The sequence below is a fragment of the Mya arenaria genome, chromosome 1, assembly GCF_026914265.1.
Source record: "Mya arenaria isolate MELC-2E11 chromosome 1, ASM2691426v1".
In the NCBI taxonomy this organism is placed as follows: domain Eukaryota; kingdom Metazoa; phylum Mollusca; class Bivalvia; order Myida; family Myidae; genus Mya; species Mya arenaria.
Window position 1 is genome coordinate 31,652,438 of NC_069122.1, and position 19,032 is coordinate 31,671,469.

At 32.9% G+C, this 19,032-nt stretch overlaps 1 protein-coding gene across 1 annotated transcript; it reads left to right on the forward strand.

Moving 5' to 3' along the window:
• The first annotated feature begins 619 nt into the window (after nucleotides 1–619).
• On the forward strand, nucleotides 620–6,451 carry LOC128229129 (serine/threonine-protein kinase/endoribonuclease IRE1-like). Its single transcript, XM_052940876.1, has 2 exons — nucleotides 620–720; nucleotides 1,339–6,451. Exon 2 carries the CDS (start codon nucleotides 1,724–1,726, stop codon nucleotides 2,690–2,692), a length of 969 nt encoding a protein of 322 aa, XP_052796836.1. The 5' UTR covers nucleotides 620–720; nucleotides 1,339–1,723; the 3' UTR covers nucleotides 2,693–6,451.
• Nucleotides 6,452–19,032: the final 12,581 nt, after the last annotated feature.

Below are 19,032 nucleotides of genomic sequence, written 5' to 3' on the forward strand. Positions count from 1 at the left end.
GGCCCTGTATCCTTTGGACAGTCATTGCCACGCACGCTTTAGACAGTCATGCGTGTTTTGAGTGGCCATGCACGCTTTGAATAGCCGTTTGTGCTTTGATCGGTCATGTATGCTTTGGGCAGTCATGTGTGCTGAAACATAGTCAATTATGAGTCCACTTATCAAAACAGTCCAGTATACGTTATAATTTTATATATATAATATATATAATAAACGTATTAAAGATGTGTATGATTACTCTTATTAATAATGACGTTTTTCTAAAAAAAAAAATTTTTTTTTTATTGGATACATTACCAAAAGTAAATTCAGTTAATCCTCACCTTGGTTTTAGCGGTCATGCCCGCTTAGGGCAGTCATGTGTGCTTTGAGCGGCCATGCTCGCTTTGGGCAGTCATGTGTCCTTAATGAGGCCATGCACGCTTTGGGCAGTCATGTGTGCTGAAACACAGTCAATTATGAGTCCACATATCAAAACAGTCCAGTATACGTTATATCATAAAGCCCCGAGTCAATATTCCTTTATATTATATAAGATCATTTTCATTTAAGCTTCCACATGTAGTGTAGAATGTTATATTATCTGGCTGACAAACTTGTCTCCCTTTATAATTTAAAACAGAAAGTAGATACTTGGGAATACCCATGAAAAGTACGAAGGAATTATTCACGATTGAAGTTCATTAGTTTGTGATTTTAATTTCAATAAACGTATTGAAGGTGTGTATGTTTACTCTTATTAATAATGACGTTTTTCTAAAAAAAATATTTTTATTTTTTTATTGAATACATTACCAAAAGTAAATTCAGTTAATTATAGGTTTGCCTTGGGATACTTTACTCTAGACAATTTGTTTTATGTACATGTATGTTTTATCATTTAATTAATTCATGTTGTTGTTTAAATGGTATGGATTTTAATGTCTAAATGGACCAGCTAATCCTCACCTTGTTTGAGAAGAAAACTCCCAAGGCCGTAGGAAAACGTAAAATTGCTTTATTCTCAACCCAAGGAGAAAACATTATTACCAGGTCTCTGAGAAACATGCATATGCATTAATAAAGTGAATTTTAAGTTGTTGAGGGATAAATTTAAGCGATACCAGCGAATGTAAAGCACATACATTGTCTTTGTCTTTATATTGAAGCTGGCATACACCTTGTGTCGTCTGCTATCAAGTTTAGAACAATAACATATTTATCCCACGACCTTGACCCAACCGTAATTTGTTTCTGTAAATTACCATTTAATCTCTTCCATTAATGTATATGAAAAGTGCTTTACTTGAAATCACTTCATATACACATGCTGTAATGTTTTAAATCTATTTTTTCTAGAAAGTAAATTTCATCATGGAGACCAAAATACTTCTCGAACGCATTAACGACATAGTTGACCATTTCGTATTCTCATCTGTTTCAAAACATGCAAAACTATGGCCAAATATACAGGACACTACAATATGTGGACCGTGTAAATACAAGATCGTCAAGATAGGTCGTATAACATTCAACAGAGAAAATGTTATTGGTAAAGGGGTAGAAGGGACAGTCTACAGGGGTACATTTGGTAAATATGCTCACGCTGCAATAAAAGAATACACGAATATAAGTAGCTCGAGAACGAGTTGTGAAAGTGAACGAAAATCTCCTGAATGTAACATGTGCAAATATTGTGCGATTTTACTACTTTGATGAAAACAAATTTTCATTTTACCTTTGCATGGAGTTGTGTGATTGTAACCTTGAAGTTTTCATTTGTCAATATCCGAAAGAGGTTCCAAAGGATGGATTTAAGCAAATTCTCGAAGGATTGAAAGTGCTGCATAACAATAAATTTCTTCACCGTGATCTTAAGCCAAGCAATGTTCTTGTTAAGAAAGAAAAGACAGAAGAAGGGAAACTTATTGTATTGAAATTGTCTGATTTTTCTCTCGCCAAAGAAACCGATGATGAAATGAGTGTCATATCCGGACTATATATTGGAACAGAAGGTTGGATTCCACCGGAAATACATCAAGGAACTGAAGTCAAACCATCAAATATAGTAGTGAATGCATCTGCAGATATATTTGCATGTGGCATGCTCGGGTACTATGTCGTTTCAGGTGGTCAAATGCTTTACAATTCTCAGGAAGCTATAAATCATGATATAAATCAGGGCAATGCAGATTATAGCAATTTACATGACCCTACAACTAAAGATATTGTACGAGCGATGACATGTCGTGACGAAAGTAAACGACCAAATGCTAAGATGTGTTTAAAACACCCGTGTCATTGGGATTCCGCTAGAGTTTTTGAATATTTCAAAGTGGTAAATGATACCATTGTAAGTGTAGATGTACATATAAAAACACAAGTGTCTAATGCGTTAAACCAAAATCCCCATCAGGTGTTTCAATCAGACTGGAAAAGCAGGCTCACACCGCTTGTTAAAAATGAATTATTCACAGCGCCTAGATCCAGCACTAGACCGAAATACAACGAGTTTAATGTAACCGACTTGATTCGAGCAATACGAAACACGAAGGAACATTTCTTACAGATGAAACATTTGCACAACGAACTGGGCAATAATAAAAACGACCTTCATGCATACTGGACAGGACTATTTCCTTATCTACTTATTCACACATATACAACTCTAAAACCTATGACCATGTATGGAGAGCTTCAACATTATTACTGAAGCAATTGTTGTTATTGTTTCATATATTTTTTACAAAGAAATGTTGGGTAAAAAAGTAACACAATAAAAACGAGATAGTCTGAGTAAATTAGCAAAAACCTCCTGTTGAGGTAAACTTATTTTGTGAAAAATATGCCTAAGATTGCTAGCCTACAAAAAGATTTGTGATTTATTTTAATTCGAGGAGAGTTAGGGATGTGTTAGGGGACAGCAAACAAATTGTCCACAAATTATGGTCTGAAGTGAATTGCGCGATTTGATACTATAAGTAGAATACCATAGAGACGATCCTATTCTACGATCACTTTTTGGAATTAGTATTTCTGGGTTGTAATAATGTATTCTTTGAAACAAAGAGAATGAGAATGATGACGTAAGACAAAGTTTTTTTTTATGTACTTGCAAGTAAACCTATTGATTAAACTTGTGATTATAACATTAAATCAAACCGAATTGGTAAATCTAACAATATTTTGCTGTACGCTTAATGATAGGATGGACCCTACTATTTATCAGAGTACACGGACTTCTTACTTATCTATTTATTTCCATTTTTGCTATGTACGTTACTTAATATAAAAAACATTCACTTATTACCAGTGTGTTGATTATATGATTTCTATACACTTTGTACAATATGACATTTATTTAAATCGGATGCCTCTGCTGGTAAATAATTGTAATAAAACAATACATTTAATTGTGGTAAATCTTATTTGGAATAAGAGTGCATCTTTAATAAATGTACATAAAACTGAAGAAATTATAGCAATGTCTTATCCGTATGTAAATATATACGGTCTTTTACCAGAATTTGATTGCGAGTTTAGTTTCTTAAAACACTTCAACAAACCTTTTACAGCCGTCTGACGGAGCACTGTCAAAACATTATTTTGGAAACAGGTATGTCAAGTGTTTGCTGAAACTAATGACCTCATCAAATTTCGGAAATAAAACAAATGCGGGGCTCTTTAAGCGGCATAGACTGCCCTTTGTTTCATTTAAAATGGTGTTGTAAATGAAAAGTTATCTTTGATTTAAGTCTTCATTTTAAGCAATTTTTTGCCTTCCGACGTAGCATATATGACGTAATTTATCATGTGGTATACACACACTGGTTATATTTATCGCAAGGATAGTGTCTGACTTCAAATGAGAGAATTCGTATCACCATTTAAACCGACTTCGTAGATTGTGTAGGTTAAGTGCGTAAACAAATATGTTTTCAATATCTGAAACTCAGACCAAACAAACATTTCTGGGAAATTAAAGTAATGCAGTGCGATATATTATAGTTCTCTATTATGCCCGTGGCCATGCCCCGGGGTTCACAGGTTTAGTATACTTAAATTTGGAAATGTTTGAATATCTTTCTATCAGAAACCGCTAGTCATACCCTTGCTATTTTGAACAAGGCATAATTTCGTGGTCAGCTACCCTGATTGTTCAAAGTATGCCCTTGGGGTCAAAACAGACCCTGCCCCGGTGTCACAAGTTTCCTAGAGACTTATATAAGAAAAACTTTCAAAATCTTCTTGCTTTAAACCACAAGGCTTATACCTTTGATATTTGTTGTATCATATGATGACCCTCTAACAGTTGAAATTATGCCCCTGAGACAAAAGCTGGCCCCACCCTTTTGACCTACATTTTTTAAATTTGGACCATGTGTACAGTTTTGCAAACGAGCATCGATGTTGTCCTCTAATGACCTCGACTGTAACCTTTTGACCTACTATCCATTTTTGACTTGAATTTTTTCCCAATCTTTTTCGGGGAGTGCCCCAAACCCCTGTGCCAATACTTCCAACCAAATATTTCGGTTCTGAGGGAAGAGCTCGAGTAAAAAGAAAACATCCCTAAGTTACGCCCCTCTAACGCCGAATCCTGGTCCCGCCCCTGTCGGTTGCATCCAATTTCTTACCCACGTGGGTTAATATCCTCCGAGGAACAAAAATACCCAAATGGGCTATGATGGGAATATAAACACAGTACACACAAATCATAAGGGTGTACTAAGATCCTTGACTAGTACTTTGAATTTTAAGTTTTCTTGGGGTAGTCGGGGTGTGCTTTTGGTACACGTTGAGTGTCAGTGAGTAGTCATGAGGTGTCCTCGGGTGGGCCTGGTATATCAAAGTATAGTAATATTATTCAAAGTGTTTCTGCGAAGTCCTGGATTGTCTTTTGATAGTCAAAGTATGTCCGTTGGAAGTCACGAGAAGGTATTAAAAGTATGTTTGAAGGGATATATGGAAACCATTATCATTATAATTATTTAATGTATACTATTTGTACATACTGTGCGGATGTATGATTTTGAAATGTAATTTGTTATGTTTGTTAGTTTGAAATGACAAATAAGTAATAGAAATTTTGATTATGGTCAAGGATAGTTTTTATGACCGTGTTATGAGTTACATTATTAGATCCTGTGACACAGAGTAATATTTTAAGATCATCATGTGAAGTTACCTTGTGTGAATGTAACATTTGTAATGCAAGATTACATTTAAAAGGTAACATGGTACAGCATTGCACAATAATATAACATTAAACTACAGGTTAGAATGGTGTTAGTATTTTAAAAAAACCTATTGTAAACATAGTGCAGAAGTTTTGTTGAAAAGTACACTAATATTTTAATATATGATCTCCTTAAAGAAGTTTAAATAATGTTAACTCGATGTAGTGTCAGCCAAAGCGTGAAGGCAGGTTGACATTTATACTTAAGTTAAGGTTTATCAGTTTATGTTATCAATTCAAGGGATTTTAGATTTTCTATATTAAGCTAATTGTAGAAATCCTTAAAAAGGAGTTTGGAAGAACAAAATTACCTGTTTTTTGTTAATGTATATGTACTTCTTAAAGACATGGTCATACTCTGAAAATATTTGCGAAGTCCTAGTGTGAAATTATCAAATGATATACTTTTAAAAGAAAACAAATAAATATTGTAAATAATTGTTCCTTTAAGACTCATTTGGTCGTTTCACGCTTGCAATGACAAGTTTCTCATTTTTAATATCCTCTAGCGTATATGGGGAGGAGCTATGTGAGGTAAAAGTGAAGTGCAGGATCGTCACCGATTGTCTTCTGTTTAGGCATTGTACATAACGAGGAGTTAAAAATCAGGTTAGAACAGTTTACGCATTTCATACCCATTGCTGAGTTTGATAACAACCTCAGCTGTGCAATACTAGGTCACTTGTGTAAGGGACTGGCCCTTATAAAGAGGACATTTGTCAAGGTCCATTTTCTTTTCGCGACACTCTACAAAGACATGAAAGTAAATTGTTACTACATCATGATAAGTGAATGCAGCACTGAAGATTTGATAACATGATCCATGAGGAACACAATTACTCTAATTGCAGGTCCTTTGCAATTTGATCTCAATTGTTAACCAGGTTATGCAAATCAAAGATTGGTGCACAAATCGCAAAATAATGATTAAGATTCTCTCTTAGTATTTATATACAAGTAATGATATCATTCATTTTTTAGGTTTTGATCTAAGCGATTTTGTTCAAGAGATATTAAAAAAGTTGTAAACTTTTATAAAGGTTAGTTTATAGGTCGTGTATTTTGTGCAAAATAAAAAACTAAAAAATGATGTCTAAAAAGTATGAAATTGTGAAATGTAAGCATGGAGAGTTTAAAATAGTTTATACATTATTTGAATTTGTGAAGAATTGTAAACACATTTATTTATTGAATTCAAATGCTTCGAAACATCTATATTTCTTTGTTTTATTTAGGTTTCATCTTTATGATAAATGCTAGCTCTTGTTCTGAAATCATAAAGTTAACAGAAAACTAAGAAGGAGAACAAACCTGGTTTTGGACAGCACTGATATTCGTGGGCTGAAGTAATACCCATTACTTGGAACTCCTCAGGTTCGGCACCAATACTGTTGGTGCTGTCTTCTTCAAAGTCTTCATCTTAAAGATGAAGCCCAAGCTGTTCAAGATGTAAAGACTCTTGTGGTAGAAACTTAAATGTAGGATGTAAACATAAATATTATTAGGACAGTCGCTTTGAATTATGATAAATGTGCATTCTGACCTTTGGACTGTTGTTTTGCTATAGTTTTGGTTTTAAAATGTGGCTAACTGTTAAGCATTGTTTATGAATTATGATATGATGGCTGTCAGGCATTTCCAATTGTCCCTAGAATGTATATTGATGAAATGCGAGACAGTTTTGAAGGAGGACTGAGGTGCAAAATGTATAAGTAGTTTAGAATATGAACTCAGTGCGACTCTCAGTGTGAAAAAGCGTTTTCTATATGCCCTGGTTTGGCAAGAATGAGACCCACTTTCGCTCCCGCAACCATGAACCATGTTGAACAAAGTTTATTAGAATTGTTTGATTTAAAGACATTACCAGGGCATTATATTTGCCACACCCATTATGCTTGACCTGATTAGTGAATACAAAAAAGAGTAACTACACCACTTATTTGGCAAACAACGAATGAAAGCGTCATATTTAGACAGACTAGTATCCACAGCAGGAAAATGGACAGCATCATTGTTGTCTGCACTATTGTTTGTATTTGGCTGCCAATTAGTAGCAGTTACAACTTGAAAAGCAGAAACATCGACATTAAATGAGTCATCGTTCTCAAGCATATCATTTGAATTAATATCAACCACAGGTGACCACTTTTGCTTTTAGTCTTACTGTTTACTTGCGCATTATAACTATAATCAAATGAACATTGGCAATCACCAGATAAACCAATAGCTAATAAATTATGACCAGAATCATTGATAATTTCAACTGCAGCAACAGCAAGTTGAAATGAATCTTTATTCTCAAACAATAAATCTCTAAGGTTTAATAGTGAACAAGCACCTGACAGGCAAAGTAACCTACGCATGTGCATTATTGACTAGTTATGTGGAAAATTTGCACTAAATTAATAAAAAATATATTGAAATGTACAGATACATTTTTTGTTGACTATATATTTGGAGTAAAAAAGTAACAAATGAAATAAATTTTGTGGATATCTACAACCTATTGTATTAATCTTGTGTGTAATTTCACTTGAATCTATTTTATGCAGTGTGTAAAGTTTGTAATGCTATTTTCTCTACTTTACTGTTTGACACAGATTAGATTGATGAATAAAATACAAATGTCATCCACCTGTACACTTTAAAGTGAAATTGTGATGAAGGCTTATTGGCAATTGTATACAATTATGGAATTGGGTATTCATAAATATATTTCTGAACATACTTGAAACAGATTATTTAAGAAGCAGACGATGACTGCCCATTCAGACCAAATGTGTGCGCAATGTAAACATAAACATTAATACAATTAGTGAATCAATGTTTGGTTAAGTTGATAATATTGATATTATTGAAAGTGATCAAACGGATGTTCAAGCTTAAGTTTAAGGGAACAAATGTTTAGGTTTAAATGATTTTAGACCATTTAAATTGATTCATACATCAATCTTGGTAGAATATTTTGTATAAAGGGTTTGTGTGATTTCACCTGTACGTTTGTGTAACGCTTAGTAAGATATATTTTTACAGGCCCTTTAATTGGGGACTCTTGAAGCGCCAGGAACTTGATTAGCAGGTCCAAGTTGTGTCTGTACTTCAAAGGCAAAGTCTGGAAAAAAATGATACATGGCAATAAAAAAAAAAGAATCTAGTTTTTTTTATTCATTTATAGACATTGACTTCTATAAGAATGCAAGGCTTGACTAAATATTAACCTTTTTATTTATTTGAAATAGCAAATGAAGAGCTCAATATATATATATATATATATATATATATATATATATGATGGCTTAAAGGTGCACTCTCACACATTGAACGTTTTGATGCCTTTTTTATTATTTATTTTGGAACGAGCTATTTATACGAAAATGCATGTATACCAGTCATATAAGACTGCGTACCCAAGAAAAAGATCGCAGATTTTTATATTTAAGTACAAAAATTGATGTTTAGTGCATTTTTTATTAAACCGTTAGTAACGCTTTTAGCAATAATACATTATTTTCCTAACGGAAATACGAAAATCTGCGATCTGATATTTTGTCAGCAGTCTTTTATCACTTGTTTGCAGATATTTACGCAAAAACTTGATCATTCAAAGAAGAAAAAAAATAGTAATAACGGTAAATGTGTGAGAGTGCAGCTTTTAATAACCACTACTTTATAAAAATGGCTTTCAACACAACAACTGCATTGAGAGGAAACATTTTTTTTAAATATATTTTGGTTATGGTTACCGTAAAACATTTGTCATGACGTTAATTTAAATATATCTGTAATGTTACTTTTTGTTTTAAAAATGCGAAATAATTTAAACTGTCATTTACGTGTAAACCAAGTTTAATAAGTTTTTTGCGAGATATTGATAAAAACTAAAAGTTACCAACGACGAACCAACTGACCTGGCAATGTAATGCTTTTTGTTCTTGGAGGGTATTTAGTAAACATACATCATACATGTATAAAACCTGAAGACAATCAAATATATAATAACGTGTCTAATGTCAACTAGCTGTAATTCATTCAGGTACTGTGAAACATGCTAACCTGCACAACTTCCGCAATAATGTCGCAAAAGGTATTTATTTTATAGCAAGCGAATATCATTCTGAAATACCAAATACTCGATTCGAAATGAGACGTCTGATTAATGTATTATTAGTATTAACTTGAGTCTAAGATACGTTTTAAACAGCTGTATAATTATGTTCCTTTATTATACATAAACCCGGAAATAATACCCTTAGGTTAGTTTAAAACGGCTGTTTAGATTCAACTATTATACATTGCATTTTCCTTCGTTAAACGGGAAACAATCGCTTATATTTTAACATAAACATTAATTTATAATAACTCGTTCAATACTTTTCAACGTAACCGCAGAAAGTAGTATGAACATGAAAACTGGGTCAATACACATTTTACAAAGTATGACTAATACTCAAAATACTGTCTCATATTCTTAAACCCTTTGCTATTGTATGACTTCGTACGAAAAAAGTATCGCATCATCGCCCTCGTTGCCACTTAAAATAGTTTCTTCATAGCGCTTAAAACCTCTTGCAGTCTTCCTCTTTAGCGGTTGCACCCAAAGCCTTCTCGATAGTATGTCAATTGCTCTAAGCAGATATCGAACGTCATCATTCTGCTCGGCTAGGTTAAACACCGACAAGAGATTATGCAGTTGCCTCCCCTGGTATAGCGCTCGTAACGTATGGCAATATACATCCCCACCTCTAGGGTTAAGGTCGAGGTTAAGGACTCGAGTAAGGGTTAGCTCGACTACGTCATACTTGTATCATGATGGAAATTTGCTTTAAAAAAATCCTGGTTTATGGCTCCTGGTATATGACTCCTGGTTTATGGCTCCTGGTTTACGGCTCCTGGTTTACGGCTCCTGGTTTCTGCCCCCCCCCCCATTATCTAGCTACTACTTGTCGGAAAAAACAGCTCATTGAGCTTATGTTTTTAATATCATATAGTATCAATTATCCTGTCCGTGCTTCATGTTGAATGCCAGTCAAGTATGTTCCGCAAATAATGAATAACAATGAAATATACGCAATAACATTTAGCCCTGAGCCACTATTCTTTCAAGATCAATAAAGATCAAAAGTAAGCAGGTACAAGAACATTTGTAATACAATATTGCTTTTTTTGAGGCCACACACTATTGATAATTCGTTTCGTGAATTAAACGCACCTATTTTTTTGAAAATGTAAAACAATAGCAAAAGTGTGAGACCGCAGCTATATTTTCACCGCATGTTTTGTTGTACTGTTTGTGTAGCTTTTTGAAAGATGAAGTTTCATCGGTTTGCCGCCCGCAATGACTTCCCTTTACAAGTGTTTAAGAAGCAATGTTTAATTATCCCCAAACCAGAGAACGTACCAACATGAAAATTATATCACCTATGCTATATCTTCAAACAGGATCAGCATACATAACGTTTATAAAGAAATCTCACAAAATATCAAAGAAACCCACAGTCCTTATGTAAAGCTTGTACGGAAAACCAAACAATTGACTCTGTTTTGTCTGTATCGCAATGATCAAGGCTTACTCAGAGGCCAATAAGAAACCCCACGGGTGTCCGAACCTGAAAACTAGAAGCTGTAGCGCAGTGCTACACTTTAATTGTCGTAGTCTCCAATAGTTCAGAATCCGCTCTAGGGAGTACAAAAAGGAACTTCAAAAATACCCTTCATTCTACACGATGTTCTTTCATCGGCTTCCAGACACGAAATGTTTAACAAACTGTGAAGAGTAGGGGTGTCAAATTCATTAATCTTAGTAAACTATTAAGAATATAACTTCTTCCGAATCAGTTTAATATTTACCAGCTTAGTTTAGACTTTTAATACTAAAACCAAAACATTGATATTAAATACACACACGTCCTAAAGAAGTAATATAGCGGTAACGGCGAAGCCCGTAAATTGTCAAATACTTCACAACTTTTACTTAGCTTTAAATGTTTATTTCCCGAGCTCCGGACTAAATGATTCCGGGAACATTACACTACAACAACTAACCATGATTCCACGACAATATTTTCACAAACTGGTAAAGATGAGAATCCTCTAGGATTATAAAAATTGAAAGACATGAATCTTATATGTTACAAAACATTTCCAAACCTGGCTCAGACATGAAAACAACTGGATATATAGATACAAACCATACACATCGCTTTCGATATTTCTCATAAGTCTAAACAGTAGCAAAAATCTGTTAGAACACAGTCGGTTACAAACGCCAAAACATGCTCTCTATATTGCATACGATCGCCTGTAACGATCTTGACCATTAGCTTTTATAATGAAGAACATAACTCATATTTCTTTTTCTTAACATGTTTTATAATTATTTTTAGAATTCATGTATGTGCTTAGTATAACCTATTTAGTGAAAAGTAAGTATAAGACTTTGTTTCCACTGTCCAAAAGAGATGAAGTTCATGATTGTGCAGAGTTAAATTTCATAAACGAGCATTTTGTTGAAAATATTTCTTTTTATATTGATTTAAAGATAAAAAGAACGTTTTTCGCTCTTTTCTCGGTTTTGTTTTTATGAAAATGAATACAAAATCTTTTATTTCGCTCGCTCGCTCCAATTTTGATTTTTTTTTTTTAAAAATCCGTTCAACAAGAAAATAATATGCTATGGCCTTAAGATAGCTGAGAATATAATTTGTCTTAAAACAGAAAGTAAGTACTCTTGGGAATCCCACCAAACCTACGACGGTAATATTCGCTATTGAAATTCATAAATGTTGATTTAAAATTTCAATAAAAGCAGTACAGGTGAGTACGATTATTATTTGATTGTTTGCATTTGTTTATATTGTATTGAAAACATTTCCAAAACTAAAATCAGTGAAACATAATTTTACATTAGTTTATGTACATGTATCATTTTATTTACAAAATTGGTTGTTTAAGACTTCTGATTGTCCATTTATATCCATAAGTGTAGCCTAGATGGAGAACATCTTAATAATTGATCTTTGTTTAGTCAACCCCACTTGTTAAAAACAAGTTTTGATGTTTTAATGAGTTTCAAAAAACGTGTCTGTTTCATGAAGCCCGACCGACAGTAGTTTTGTTTTAACGCCGACTGTTTAAGTTTTACCGACGACTGTTTTACGACTAACAAAAAAACAAAAAAATAGATCGCAGATTTTTATATTTAAGTTCAAAATTTGTGTTGTCAGTAACGGTTTAAGGCATAAAGCATTGATTTTAGAACGGAAATATGCAAATATGCGTTCTGAATTTTTGGTAGCAATCTTTTATCATTAGTTTGCAAATATTTACGCTAAAATTTGCTTTTTCCAAGACAAAAAATAAAAAAAGTTGTAAAAACGTTAAATCTGTGAGAGTGCAGCTTAAAACATAGAAATGGCTGATGCCCTAAATTATCAAATTAACGCTACTTCATGCAAGAAAGCCATGCGTGGAACGATACTATCTGCATGTAAGATATGGAGATCTAAGCCATTTTATTTAATTTTCCTTTTAGATTATTTTTAGAAATGCCATGTTGTTTTGTCTTTCTGATTCTGTTTTGCAGTACAAGTAAACCCAATCACTTTATTTATTGTATTATTTTGGCGTACATAAAATGCAGGCTTAAATATCAGACACAAGAGAACTATCTACAGATATAATCTGTAAGAGTTATACAATTTCTGTAAAGCTAGTGGCTTTGAGTTTATTAAGTGCGGAAATTTTGAATACATATGTACTGTATCGAATTACTTTTAGATAAATTCACCTAAATAGAAACAAGATACTGATGGAATATTCAGATATTTACAAAGATAAAGAAATACATGTAAAAACGGTCTACCTACATGTACCGCGGTACCCGTCTTTTTCAGCATGTTCGTCGAAATCGCTTTCGGCTTTGTCCTGGCAGTTGCCTTGTATGTCGCATATAATGGATTTCCAACGCCTCAGGGAAGTAGCCGCACATCTGATCATCAATGTTTTGAAAGAAGAACCCGCCCATCTGGTCAACAAACCACAAGAAGATCTGGTTTCCAATTTTCCGCTAATATATCAATGGAAAGTCAGCAAACTGCGGGAACGACTGCGAGGGAAAGTGTCGTTGTTCGAGCCAATACGCTTGCGCAAACCTCTGAACAACACAATGAATAAACCATTTCACGAGTTAATCCGTCCTGCAGTTCCATCGGCGGTGTTATAAGAATAAACACTTTAAGTATGTTTTAATGTTTTAGAATAAACACTTTGTGCATCGGTGCGAAACTCTTTTCCGGTGACTATTTAGTGGTTTTATACATATTTTTTTCTGCTGTGTTGCTTGAATTCCATATTTTATCTAAAAAGAATATTTTCCATTTTGTCATCTAATCAACTTACATGAACATAAAATTACTCAACTGAGAGGTGCATAGCAGGCATATAATTAGCATGAAGTTAATACCCCTGGCATTCTCTTTCTTACAAACATGCTTGCCCCAGCACAAGACTATTGTTAACATTGTATTTAATAAGCTCCCCATTAAAGGGGCTGTCTCACGTATTGGCACCAAAAACGTTTTTTTCTGTAACGAATCTCAGGACAATTATCTAATAGAATGTGTTACGCTTTGATTTCATAATTGAAAAAAAGTACCAAAATGTATTAAAAAAATTGTGTCGGAGACCGGGTTCGAACCCGTGCCGCCAAAATTGCAGTTCAGCTTTGTACTGACTGAGCTACAAAGGCTTACTCTAATCGGGTGATAATGATAACACCGACTAGCCAATCACGCATAAGGAATGAATTCTACCTTGTAGACATACCCAGTAATCTTTTTTAATTGAAAAATACGAAATAACTGCTAAACTTAAATAAATTGTAAACTATGTGGTACTCCAGTTAGTAAGTTCCAATGCATTGTACACATCGATGCCAAGTTTATGTCAGTTTTCGACAATTTTCTTTTTTTCCGCTATTTTATCATACGTGAGACAGCCCCTTTAAGATAAAGTGCGCAAAAAGCACAATTTAGTTATTTGAACAAGTTCAAAACAGTGTTTACGAAACTATTCACTGTGGTATTTACAGAGTGGTCTAAAGAGAAATATTGTGGACTACGATGATATCTACACGTGTGACATTTAACAATGAATGTTATGTATACACGAATACATTTATCAAGGCATTTTAATGATACTACGGCGTAAAATTTTTTTTGGTTAGGGTAACATCCTTATCAAAAATAGGTAGGGTAGGTAGGCTTTTTTTATAAGGCTTTATGTAAGAATGTCATTTTCATCATTGGATAATGGTGTTAAAGTTATCTTCTGTATAAGCATTTAAGATTTTCAACTACAAAGTGAAAAGCAATTAAAAAAAGAAAAATCTTCTTCTTTTTATTTTTTCATTTTTTTTTTCAATCTGAGTATAAAAACGGTAGGGTCGGCCCCTATTTTGTAGGTAGGATCGGGTTACCCGAACCAAATGTATTTTTTTAGGCCTAGTATTTATTCATATTATGAAGGAAACTATGTAAGGTGTTTCTTTGAGGCAAGTCAGTTAAGTGCTTCATACTTCAATTAATACACATTTTGTGAAAATATAATGTTTTTGGCTTATTTATAACTGATACCATAGCAGTTGGAAACATTATCAACAGCTAAACAATATAATGTTTTTGGGCTTATTTATAACTGATACCATAGCAGTTGAAAACATTGTCAAGTGCTGAACAATATAATGTTTTTGGCTTATTTATTACTGATACCATAGCAGTTGAAAACATTGTCAAGTGCTGAACAATATAATGTTTTTGGGCTTATTTATTACTGATACCATAGTAGTTGGAAACATTATCAAGTGCTGAACAATATAATGTTTTTGGCTTATTTATAACTGATACCATAGTAGTTGGAAACATTATCAAGTGCTGAACAATATAATGTTTTTGGGCTTATTTATAACTGATACCATAGCAGTTGAAAACATTGTCAAGTGCTGAACAATATAATGTTTTTGGGCTTATTTATAACTGATACCATAGCAGTTGAAAACATTGTCAAGTGCTGAACAATATAATGTTTTTGGCTTATTTATTACTGATACCATAGCAGTTGAAAACATTGTCAAGTGCTGAACAATATAATGTTTTGGCTTATTTATTACTGATACCATAGCAGTTGGAAACATTGTCAAGTGCTGAACAATATAATGTTTTTGGCTTATTTATTACTGATACCATAGCAGTTGGAAACATTGTCAAGTGCTGAACAATATAATGTTTTTGGCTTATTTATTACTGATACCATAGTAGTTGGAAACATTGTCAAGTGCTGAACAATATAATGTTTTTGGCTTATTTATTACTGATACCATAGCAGTTGGAAACATTGTCAAGTGCTGAACAATATAATGTTTTTGGCTTATTTATTACTGATACCATAGCAGTTGGAAACATTGTCAAGTGCTGAACAATATAATGTTTTTGGCTTATTTATTACTGATACCATAGTAGTTGGAAACATTATCAAGTGCTGAACAATATAATGTTTTTGGCTTATTTATTACTGATACCATAGCAGTTAGAAACATTATCAACAGCTAAACAATATAATGTTTTTGGGCTTATTTATAACTGATACCATAGCAGTTGAAAACATTGTCAAGTGCTGAACAATATAATGTTTTTGGCTTATTTATTACTGATACCATAGCAGTTGGAAACATTGTCAAGTGCTGAACAATATAATGTTTTTGGGCTTATTTATTACTGATACCATAGCAGTTGGAAACATTGTCAAGTGCTGAACAATATAATGTTTTTGGCTTATTTATAACTGATACCATAGTAGTTGGAAACATTGTCAAGTGCTGAACAATATAATGTTTTGGCTTATTTATAACTGATACCATAGCAGTTGGAAACATTATCAAGTGCTGAACAATATAATGTTTTTGGCTTATTTATTACTGATACCATAGCAGTTAGAAACATTATCAACAGCTAAACAATATAATGTTTTTGGGCTTATTTATAACTGATACCATAGCAGTTGAAAACATTGTCAAGTGCTGAACAATATAATGTTTTTGGCTTATTTATTACTGATACCATAGCAGTTGGAAACATTGTCAAGTGCTGAACAATATAATGTTTTTGGCTTATTTATAACTGATACCATAGTAGTTGGAAACATTGTCAAGTGCTGAACAATATAATGTTTTGGCTTATTTATAACTGATACCATAGCAGTTGGAAACATTATCAAGTGCTGAACAATATAATGTTTTTGGCTTATTTATTACTGATACCATAGCAGTTGGAAACATTATCAAGTGCTGAACAATATAATGTTTTTGGCTTATTTATAACTGATACCATAGTAGTTGGAAACATTGTCAAGTGCTGAACAATATAATGTTTTTGGCTTATTTATAACTGATACCATAGCAGTTGGAAACACTGTCAAGTGCTGAACAATATAATGTTTTTGGCTTATTTATAACTGATACCATAGTAGTTGGAAACATTATCAAGTGCTGAACAATATAATATTTTTGGCTTATTTATAACTGATACCATAGCAGTTGGAAACATTGTCAAGTGCTGAACAATATAATGTTTTTGGCTTATTTATAACTGATACCATAGCAGTTGGAAACATTGTCAAGTGCTGAACAATATAATGTTTTGGCTTATTTATAACTGATACCATAGCAGTTGGAAACACTGTCAAGTGCTAAACAATATAATGTTTTTGGGCTTATTTATTACTGATACCATAGTAGTTGGAAACATTGTCAAGTGCTGAACAATATAATGTTTTTGGGCTTATTTATTACTGATACCATAGCAGTTGGAAACATTGTCAAGTGCTGAACAATATAATGTTTTTGGGCTTATTTATTACTGATACCATAGTAGTTGGAAACATTGTCAAGTGCTGAACAATATAATGTGTTTGGGCTTATTTATAACTGATACCATAGCAGTTGGAAACATTGTCAAGTGCTGAACAATATAATGTTTTTGGGCTTATTTATTACTGATACCATAGTAGTTGGAAACATTGTCAAGTGCTGAACAATATAATGTTTTTGGGCTTATTTATAACTGATACCATAGCAGTTGGAAACATTGTCAAGTGCTGAACAATATAATGTTTTTGGGCTTATTTATAACTGATACCATAGCAGTTGGAAACATTATCAAGTGCTGAACAATATAATGTTTTTGGCTTATTTATAACTAATACCATAGCAGTTGGAAACATTGTCAAGTGCTGAACAATATAATGTTTTTGGGCTTATTTATTACTGATACCATAGTAGTTGGAAACATTATCAAGTGCTGAACAATATAATGTTTTTGGCTTATTTATAACTGATACCATAGCAGTTGGAAACATTGTCAAGTGCTGAACAATATAATGTTTTTGGGCTTATTTATTACTGATACCATAGCAGTTGAAAACATTGTCAAGTGCTGAACAATATAATGTTTTTGGCTTATTTATTACTGATACCATAGCAGTTGGAAACATTATCAAGTGCTGAACAATATAATGTTTTTGGCTTATTTATAACTGATACCATAGTAGTTGGAAACATTGTCAAGTGCTGAACAATATAATGTTTTTGGCTTATTTATAACTGATACCATAGCAGTTGGAAACACTGTCAAGTGCTGAACAATATAATGTTTTTGGCTTATTTATAACTGATACCATAGCAGTTGGAAACACTGTCAAGTGCTGAACAATATAATGTTTTTGGCTTATTTATAACTGATACCATAGCAGTTGGAAACATTGTCAAGTGCTGAACAATATAATGTTTTTGGCTTATTTATTACTGATACCATAGCAGTTGGAAACATTGTCAAGTGCTGTACAATATAATGTTTTTGGCTTATTTATTACGAATACCATAGCAGTTGGAAACATTGTCAAGTGCTGAACAATATAATGTTTTTGGCTTATTTATAACTGATACCATAGTAGTTGGAAACATTGTCAAGTGCTGAACAATATAATGTTTTTGGCTTATTTATAACTGATACCATAGCAGTTGGAAACATTGTCAAGTGCTGAACAATATAATGTTTTTGGCTTATTTATAACTGATACCATAGTAGTTGGAAACATTGTCAAGTGCTGAACAATATAATGTTTTTGGCTTATTTATAACTGATACCATAGCAGTTGGAAACATTGTCAAGTGCTGAACAATATAATGTTTTTGGCTTATTTATAACTGATACCATAGCAGTTGGAAACATTGTCAAGTGCTGAACAATATAATGTTTTTGGCTTATTTATAACTGATACCATAGTAGTTGGAAACATTGTCAAGTGCTGAACAATATAATGTTTTTGGCTTATTTATAACTGATACCATAGCAGTTGGAAACATTGTCAAGTGCTGAACAATATAATGTTTTTGGCTTATTTATAACTGATACCATAGCAGTTGAAAACATTGTCAAGTGCTGAACAATATAATGTTTTTGGCTTATTTATAACTGATACCATAGTAGTTGGAAACATTATCAAGTGCTGAACAATATAATGTTTTGGCTTATTTATAACTGATACCATAGCAGTTGGAAACATTGTCAACTGCTAAACAATATAATGTTTTTGGCTTATTTATAACTGATACCATAGTAGTTGGAAACATTGTCAAGTGCTGAACAATATAATGTTTTGGCTTATTTATTACTGATACCATAGCAGTTGGAAACATTGTCAACTGCTAAACAATATAATGTTTTTGGCTTATTTATTACTGATACCATAGCAGTGTGAAACAT